The 9,928-nt window shown below is 44.7% G+C and overlaps 1 protein-coding gene across 10 annotated transcripts in view; it reads left to right on the top strand.

The window, feature by feature from the left end:
* Positions 1 to 1,927: 1,927 nt before the first annotated feature.
* The window catches only part of LOC144726695 (histone H2A deubiquitinase MYSM1-like), a 30,166-nt gene continuing 22,165 nt past the window's right edge, over positions 1,928 to 9,928 (top strand). For 2 of the 10 annotated variants that reach the window (XM_078605503.1, XM_078605502.1), the window contains exons 1-4: positions 1,928 to 2,062; positions 3,214 to 3,283; positions 8,248 to 8,318; positions 9,139 to 9,219. In XM_078605503.1, the coding sequence (XP_078461629.1) occupies positions 1,983 to 2,062; positions 3,214 to 3,283; positions 8,248 to 8,318; positions 9,139 to 9,219 (302 nt within the window). In that variant the 5' untranslated portion in view covers positions 1,928 to 1,982. Of the gene's footprint in view, positions 2,124 to 3,213; positions 3,284 to 8,247; positions 8,319 to 9,124; positions 9,220 to 9,928 lie in introns of all 10 variants that reach the window. The other 8 variants (XM_078605510.1, XM_078605507.1, XM_078605501.1 and 5 more) reach the window with 5 other exon arrangements.

The raw sequence follows: 9,928 nt of genomic DNA, 5'->3' as shown, positions 1-9,928 counted from the left end.
GACATCTGGACCAACCAATACATTACTGCATTGTAGAAATAAAATAAATAAACGCATTAGTCGATAACAGTAGAACATATATATACACAATAGACGACGTTTCGGCAGACCCTTCTTATCTAATAAGGACAGTAGGTACTGTGCCTAGGGCTAAGAAAACAAAGTTTTACCATGTTTTTTTTGTATGATAAAAAAATGTAACCAAGATATCTTCTTGAATAAATATATTTATATAGCAAAGATAGCCACAGTGTTTATACAAAGAGGCAGAGTCATGTGCATGACAATCTTTTTTTTCATAAGGTGAGAGAAATTAACACCGGAGATGAACTTTTCGAGATTTTTGTCATCGCAAAATTATCAATGAACATCTTCAAATGGTGTTTTTCGCACAACCTCATTCTCAATGGAGAGTAGCGGTGCCAGGGAAGTCATGGCGGCATTGCTGTGCTACGCGTGAAACAAGCGGGGTGACGGCGGCGTGAGTGGTGACATGGGGCAGCATCGGTCACAACTGTGTAGAAATCTTCTTGGTTCTTTCGGTAAAGTCACGTAGAATGGAAATAATAAAATAATAAAAATAAAACGTAATAAAATAATTCTCACGACGTTTCGGCCACAACGCAAGCAACCGTCCTCAGGTGGAGAGCAGGTCTGTCGAGGAGACATTCAGACTCTGTCTTCAGACTCTGTTTCATTCAGACTCTGTCTCCTCGACAGACCTGCTCTCCACCTGAGGACGGCTGCTTGCGTTGTGGCCGAAACGTCGTGAGAATTATTTTATTATGTTTATTTTTCTTATTTTATTATTTCCATTCTACGTGACTTTACCGAAAGAACCAAGAAGATGAATCCCTGCAGTCACGAAAGCTTTAAATCGAAATTTAACTGTGTATAAAGTTATCACTAAAGTACCTCGGGGTCTACAAGAACCTGAATCCGGCCCTGCGTTTCGGGAAATGTCCCTTCTTCTTACGTGAATTGCATTGCACTAGTAACACTGATAAGAGTGGATTATCGTACACACACGAATGCATGTAAGTAGTCGATAATATATATTTTTTTTATAAAATATGTTTATTCCACATCCTCTCTCACATCAAGCATTGCAACATCCTGACATTCTGGACGGCATTACCAGTTGCATCGACGGTGTCAGGCACACCGGACTCATCAGAACAGGCGTGGGGTGGGATTGGCCAGGTCATTGCCATTCTGGGCTCAGGTATTTAAGATTGTTCTAATTTTTAGGAATGGACCCCATGCACGTGCTGTGTTCTTCTTCCTTGATCTCATAGCTGAGATGCTCCAGTGCTGAGATTGGGCCCAATGGATACAGCCATTGAGTATGGGAGGTGGGGTTCCTGATTCTTCCACGTACTCAGTAGTCGATTATGTTTTCCCTTTTCAACATTTCAAATCAACGTGGGCTTAGAGTATTTGGTTGCTATGCATTTCCATGTTGATAAGCCACTTCCGTTGGGCCATCATTTGTGATAGCCAGGTCGCTTCTTACATAGCTCAGCGGGCCCAGACCTGGTAAAAAAAATAACATAACACGTAGGCTTTCGCGACCAATATCATCCATAATATAGGTTTTTTTGGGGGGGTTAAATATAAATGTGTCGTTAAATTCGCCACCACCCGGCACAGCCAATTAGTAAGGTTCGTAACGTAAACAGAACATTCGTTACCAGTACAGCACACCGGTGTGTTGGGGATAAAATCCACAACATTATAAAGCTGAGTACGACGTTTCGCCAGTAATTACAACCAGCTTCATCAGGCGACAGTCAATCGTTCAATATGAAATCGTCATCACCGTCATTTTAACGGTGATGTCACCGCGCCACCGGTGACGTCATCCATCCCTTACGGCGCGCGAGTGCCGTAAAGACACCCAGCACGGCCCCCCGCCCCCACCACTCAACTGCCGTAAAGCAGACTCGGAGAAGAGTCGTAAAGCGTCGCGGATAACAAACATGGCGGGACCCGTTCCCGAAGTGGACGTGGAGGGAGATGGAGACGACGAAGCGGCCCTCCTGGGCCTCGGCCTCTCGGGGTACACAGCTCCTTCCCCCGTGCCACTGTCTCCCTGGTCCTCGTGGTTGTTCGCCCGTTCGGTCAGCGTGACGACACACGCGACATCCATTTGTCGTTTGATTGTGTTTACATGCGATTCGCCACCGTGACACGAATTCGCGTGCGTGTGGCATCATCGATGTCGGTCATTGTCTAGCCACTGCTGGATGAAAGCCTCCCCCATGACGTTGCCAGTCCTCCCCCGTCGCTCCGTCTCCACGGCGGGGTTGTGTCTTCCTGGACGCGTTCACTCATTTGGCTGCCATTCCTGCACCAGTCTCGTCCAGCGTAATTGCGGGTGTTTTAGATCGCGAGCAGCAAAATCAGTCGTCTTGTTGTACATGAATGCTCCCACGTCTGTGCTGCACGCGTTCAGCAACCCGCACTGACCAGCGTGGTGAAGTACGATCAACCCCCACGACTTGTCACGGAATTGTGAGGCCCTTCATCCAGCAGTGGAATTAATACAGCCCCCTACATTATGATGATGATGATGATGCAAACTCGACTGCGTGTACTACGTGGCAAAGATGCAATGCGAATCTGACGAACCATTGCAGATGCACTTCTGCCTGTGCCCCCTGTTGCGTTCGGAATATTCCGCATTGTTGTGTCACCTCGCCGTAAAAAAACAACGGAATTCTCGCAATGCGTGTCAGTCGGGCTGTCATTTCAAAGTAATTTACTTCTGTTTTGGAATGGGTGAATCGTTGAACGCGTGCACAAAACTCCAATTTCCCCATCACCTATAACACAAAATGCATAACATAGATAACGTGTTCAAGTCATCAAATTAAGCCCATAGTTCGCAATGCAAAACAATGTGTATTTATGGATAAGGGAAACATTTGATACCAGCGTGGGATGTTACTCAACACCACCCATTTCATTCATCCACGCTATCGTGTTTTGTATTGTTTGTTGTTGGAACTTTCTGACCCACCCTAACTGGACATCTTTGAAACAAAGAGCTTCATAGCTCATCGACTTTCTCCAGGATAAATAAAGATTCTGATTCTGACTGAATGTGCCATGATTATGATAGTGATTACGCATATCTTTAAAGTGTCTGAATTGTACACGTCTGTAATTTTTTGTGGAACTTCTCCATTGCTTCTTTGTGTGTGACAGGAGTGGAGAGCTGGGTACTCAATCCCACGTCTTCCCCGGATGCCCATGGGGTCTCGGTGGTGACAACTCGGTGAGTTCACCATGGGGCAGATGTGTGGTGGTCTGCTTCAGAGGCATTTACGAAACTATTAAACGTTTAAGCCATTTTTATTTTACCAGGTAAAAAACAAAACCGACTGAGCTGTATAGCTATTTTTCAGAGGTTACCTGGCTATCACAAATTATCGCTCAACGAAGTGGCTTATGTGGACATTTATAGCAGCCAAATACTTGAAACGCACGTTGATTCAAAATGTAGAGGGAAAAACCGGAGGACCCGGAGAAAAATACACGCAATCACGGGGAGAAAGTGCAAACTCCAAATATACAGGCATCAGGGTTGGGATCAAACCTCGGACCTCCTTTATACCTGGCGAGGTAATTAACATCTTGCCACCGTGGCGACTTTAACCAGTAATTAAGGAAAGAAGGATTACACAGGGGAAATGTTAAGTTTCAAACGACACACAAATTAACTTCTTTCGCACCGTACGTCGCCAACCATGCTAGTCGGAAGTGTTAAAAGGCCCACCGCTTTTTGTGCGTATGCAAAAAACTATATCCTAAAGAAGCACATTATGGTCCACTTGGCATTGGTAACTATTAAAATAAAATATGAGCAAATGTGACCAATAGACAGCAGCAGTGATGCGGCGAGAGACGACTATGAATTGGTTTACCCATTCTTCAGACCCATCAGCATAAATCATACAAGTGGAGTACCCCACCTCGACTCTATGGGGCCCATTAGCATGGATAATGCGAACAATAATCTGGAAATGACAAGAGAAACCCATAACCGAATAAAAGGCAGGCTGGACCAAAAAACTGAAGTTTTCAAACAACATGCAGGAATGTGTCAACATCACACAGCCTTTGTGCATGATGCAGAAAACATCACTATTTCCAGAAGAGGAACTGGTTCCTCGTATGTCCTTCCATTGTACACTTGAGGGGTAATCACAGGGGGAAATTGTTTGGCCCAGACTTTACGGAACCTGGCATAGGGATGTTTGGTGGGGACTTTTTGTTTAATCAGGAGGGCTTGCGCTTCTTTTCTGTAGTTCCACATCTTCTAAATACAAATGTGTGTTTTTGGGATCGTGCGTTAAATCTGTTTGAGACGCATTAGAATCTCATTTGCCACCTTGCCACGATTGTTCAATAAGCTTTCACGTGAAAACTAACGTGGAAATTTTGTAAACGGCATTGTGGAACGTTTACTGCTTGGCACTAATCGAGTGGCATTAGGACAAATCGTATTGCAATATCGCATAACGTCAACCGAAAACACCATTTCACGTCACTTCCACTTCTCCCCCTCCCCCCACCAACCAAACTGTCATCAGAACAAAGATTGGTCAAGAACCTTAGAATGTGCTGTGAAGTGTGTCACACGCTGGCTGCCATCTTAAGATAGTGTTTCACACCAGTAAATCTGACACTTTGTGTCTGCAACATCGTCTCAGTCCGTCTTCTCTGTGTCTGCGACATGAGCTTTGTTTTTTTATCGCCATTGCAACGACCGTATCCGTGCAGTGTGGAACAGCGTGTGGTCTAGAACACAATATGATCCCACAGGGTAGCTACAGTAAGCCAAAGTGTTTTTAGTTTTTTTAAGCGAAAAATCTTCGAGCCACAAAATGAACAAATTGCAACATTGCAAAACTTATGGGGGTGACGCAAACCGTACTGCTCTTGAAATATTATAAAGCAACCCCGTGTGCTATTCAGAGGTTTGGAGGCACAGTTAGTGTTTCCAATTCTATTTATATATATGATGTATATTGTTCGTGGTGTATAATGTCTAGAGATGTAAATTAATACACTGCATATTTTACGTAAAAAAAGTAGATGGGCTTTGGCAGAATGTGTTGCCACAATGGATGATGGCCGGTGGTCAGTAGTAATAAAGGAGTGGTAGCAAAGGGGCGAACTTGGTTAAGTGAATGTCAGCTGCTGAGGCAGAGCAATGCAATTAGCTTGTGTGCAGGTTCTGCGTGGATTGTTGAATTGTGAGACCTTGAGAGATGGTGACGGTTTGTCCAGCCCTTCATCCAGCAGTGGATTGACCATGGCTGATGATGCTATGTCTTCATATATTATAGAGCAATTTAGAATTTGCATTGCACAAATACATCTGTTCAAGCATCAAGTCAGTTGGTCGTCACAATACGTGAATTCACTGATTAATTTCTCTTGATTTCAACAAACTCTGAGAGCCCAATGAGACTATGAAACTCTCTTTTCAAGGGAGACCTGCGAAACAGGGCAAATAGAAGAGTAAAAGGCAGTTGCATAACAATGAAAGTCAAATGAAAAATATCATGAACCAAAGATCCATTAATGTAGGAAAAATATTAACACAAAGCTAAATGCAGCATAACTTAACCCGTAGATCTTCACAGGCAATATTATAATTATGGTTCATATTTGAGTCAGGTCACCAAATAATCTGGCCACATTTGTGTCATTAAGGCAGTCCACCAATCCAGGAAGTCAACCTGTCATCCTGTATTTTTTATTCTGACTATAGATCTTCTCCTGGAGATGCTTGACATAGTCTTAATCAAAACCGTCCCGTCATGTGATCTAATTGCTAATCTTGGTTGTGAGAATTGTTCTTCAACTCACACAGCAACTGAAACAATTCTAATAATTGCCACTTTAAACGCTTGTGCATCACGCAGCATTTAAATCTGTTTGGTTATGTCGTGTGGGGTAAGCATCTTAACGACACACATTTTAAGAAATGTACCCATTGTTTCAACTGGATTTCAGAAATATTCCCGTTGTTGCAACTGCCAAGCCAGGAGTTGGCGGCATCTCTTAGATAGGGAATAAGAATTTGCAGTTTTTGAGTGCTTAAAATGCCCCAGAATCTAAAAGGGCCTTGTGTGATAATTACATGTTATATCTCAACAGATGGTAAAGAATCCAAATTATTTTGTATTGTACCCCAGCCCTTCCAGTACCAAAACGCCTGTGGCACGGGCCAGTCTGGCCTATGCGACAATTCGACAAAACGGTTATCAACGCAGGTCTTGCGCGAGCATGCCGCACGCGTGTACCGTTAAATGGTTTTCTTTTTCATGTATATTGCCATCGGTCGCATTGACAATGTTATAGAAAAAGGACATGCGTTGAGATCAGTTTTTTTTTTAAGTTGTTTGAACTGCGTTATGTCGGGTTGCGTCATGCAAATATCACTAATGGAAAACTGATGCACAGTAATGGAGCGGTGCTGTTGGTAAAAATAAACAGTACGTTTGTAATCATTATTACTCACAGACGAGTATTGTGCGCCAGTAGGGGGGTCGGGGTTGGTTGCTATGTGGTTTTTCCCAATGAAGTTATTTCGCGAGAAATCTTCAAATATGAAAAATGTGGACATCATGCCGGCACGCAATGGCTAACGCTTTTTCAAATATCGTTACGGAATCTGTAATGTCCACTGTGAGGAAGACGGCGCATATTTTATTTGGTAAATGCGCCGTAGTATTAACCTGGTGGCCACTGGGCTCGAACAGCGAGAGGCAAATGCGCGACCGTTTAGCAAAGTAGGTGCTTTTGTTTTTGCGTGCATGTGTGTATGCATGTGTGTGCATTTATGGGAGCGGTAGTAGTGTAGCGGTCAGCGCGCTGTGCTAAGAACCCGGAGAACCGAGTTCGATTCCCGCTCACGGCCAACGCCAGTGACAGTTATCTGACCCGGTCCTCGGTCGATGCAGCCTCAAATGAGCGCCTGGTTCTGTGTGCTAACATCAGCACTGAGGAGACAAAGGCGACCGGGGCATCGTGCTCGCCACCCATCACCTCATGTTCTTTGACAGCCTTAATAGGTCCCCGCTAGCAGCACTGGCCCCAACAGTCTGTTAAGGCTGGGGGATCTTAGCCTTTTTCCTTTGGTGCAGTTGTGTGTAGGTGCGTGTAGGAATGTTATCGGTCCTTTGTGCTGCTCCGTTAGCACATGGTTCTAGATTAACGCACCAAAATTTTACGTGCATTTCTTTTCCATGGCTCCAACCGTCGTAATAATCCACGCAGCATTCATCAGTCGCCACTGAGTGGATTTTCAAGAAGCATAAAATAAAGTGCAACTGCTCGGTTATGCCCACACACAGGAAACGGCCAGCTTGGCCCCGTTACACTCTGCTGAGCAGTCAGCTGCGTTAATTGCGCATTTGCATTTCGGTCCAGTGCACCATGCAGGCTCGTGGTCATTAAGCATGATTGTGCTGTAATAGGCTTATTTAGCTTGCAAATGCTGTCAGCGTTAGCAACCCATACCGTGAACACACCTGGCCGGTGGAGAGAATGCAGCATGCAAACGCCTTTGGAGCTAAATTAAAATGTGCATTTGTTTAAATTATAACTTAAAAAAAAAGAAATATATTATTATCGTACGTGAATTGTCCCGAGTGTATGTGTGTGTGCGCGCGCATGTGTGAACAATAGTGAGGAGTGGTAGTGTAGCGGTTAGCGTGCTGCACTACAAACCCAGTGACCCGAGTTGAATTCCGGCTCACGGCCAACACCAGTAACGATTATCTAATCCGGTCCTGTGCCTCCCCTAGGTCGACTTAGCCTTAAATGAGTACCTAGTGCAGTGTGTAAACTTCGCCACTAGGGATACAAAGGCGGCCGTAAGTGGTGCTGGCCACCCACCCCCTTGTGTGTCATATTGGCCTTCATAGGTGCTCGCTAATAGCACTTGCCCAACAGTCTGTTAAAGGGTTTTTGGGGATATTTTGGCTTTGTGTGAACAATAGGGCGTGCACGTGCACATGTTTGTTTTGTATTTTTTTATTTAAAAAAATATGCAACACAAGCGTGTAAACAGTGCGACATGCTGTTCTCCGCTGTTGAACTAACAGTTGCGTGCTTTTCCCGATTCAGGGTTTGGCCCATTCGCATACACGACGTGTGCGTTTAAATATCCATGCGTTTCTTTTATATCGCATACGCGCACATGTTCTGCTCTTGCACGGTCAGGCTTGGACGTTGGATTACTCTATTGACGAGGAGAGCCGCGCTGTCATCAGGAAGATGTTGCAGGAGGAGGAGTATCCTTACAAAAAATCACATCACTTGCGTGCACATCGATGCACCCTCTAACCCAGGGGTCGGCAACCAAAATAACAAGAAGAGCCATTTCTTTCCAATTCGGTACAAAATTCTGTATTTCAGGAGCCGCAATGCATCTGAGTACATACTGTACATACGTACATATCGTCAAGAAGCAGCCCGTAAAGAGCCGCATGCGGCTCCGGAGCCGTAGGTTGCCGACCCCTGCTCTAACCTAATTGGCATTGTTGCGATCCACTGCCTCCCTTCAGCAATGCACTGACTTGTCACAAATTGGAGTTGTGCGATGAGGATTCAAGAATCAATTTTTTTTTCATGAAAAAAATCTCATTTGTATTGCTTGTTTGTATCATCTATCTTGTTTGTGCCATTTTGTCTGTACTATTAGCACGGTGCGAAAAAAGTTCATACATACGTTTGTACAATCTGTTTCTTTTGTATTGTCTGCCCTTTTAGTACCGTCTCGTTTGTACTGTCTGTCTCATTTCTCCTGTGTGTATTGTGTTCTCTAATTTGTACGACTTGAAATGGATTGTTACGACCATATCTCCCTTGTACTGTCTTATTCTCTGCAATATCCATTCACCTAAAGAGCTTTTTTAATTAATCAATAACGATCGGGAATTAAACGTACGATCCGATGCACGTACCATGTGTGTGAGAAATGATTGTAATGATTCGCAAAGCCCCTCTTTGCACCTACCCCGCAAAGTGCAGTCGAGAAAAAACATTCGTGGCAAACGTCGCTTTGCTCGTTTGTGCCATGCGGTACTTTGACCCTTAGCGCCACGGGCCCAGCTACTACCTGACTGGGAGGGGGCACTTGGATGAGCCGATGGAGCCCCTGGGGCCCCTGGTGTCACAAGACGCCTCACTGAGGTGAGTTGCCTCCCCTGCTCGTCGTCCAACTTCTCGTCGCGGAAAGTCGCCAAGCAAACCTCAAAAAGTCGCTCGATGTTGATAGGTCAATCAATCAATGTTCTTTTGATTTCATGGAAATTCCACTTGTAGCCAGTTACCCAGCTCGTCTACACAGAACAAGAACAACAACAACATCATCAGAGTGATCCGTACGGAGGAACACGCAGCAACGGTAACGGAACCCGTCAAGAGGTGCTGACAAAAATATTGATTGTAGAACAAAAAATAACAATATAAGCAGGCATGTTGCACCAAATAGTTAGATGCTCAACAGCCGTCAAGGTGAAAGGCTTCGGGACCGGTTCAGATATCACTCGCCACTGATGTTAGCCGTGGCCGGCAATCAATCTCAGACCATTGACTTCGCAACGCAGGGCGCTGTGCCTTTTGTAACTTTTTTTTAACTTCTGGATGCTTTTTAAGTATCCAAAATGTAAAGATAAAGGTGCAGCTGTGCAATTTCATAATCACACCACTGCTGGTGTAAAGGGCCTCCACTAGAGGGGGCTATAGATAGCTGCCCCCTTGTTGAGGGTATTTGGCCTACTTTTCCACGCTGGCCAGACACAACCAACTGTGGGGGTATCCATTATTACTGCCGGGCAGAGAGAGGCAGTCGCAGTTTGAGAAGATGAACCCCACTGTTTCAACTGCCACGCCAGGAGAT

This window comes from Lampetra planeri, chromosome 24 (assembly GCF_965212315.1).
Source record: "Lampetra planeri chromosome 24, kcLamPlan1.2.h2, whole genome shotgun sequence".
Lineage (NCBI taxonomy): Eukaryota > Metazoa > Chordata > Hyperoartia > Petromyzontiformes > Petromyzontidae > Lampetra > Lampetra planeri.
Note: the sequence above shows the minus strand (reverse complement) of the source record. Positions and strands in the feature narration are given on the sequence as shown.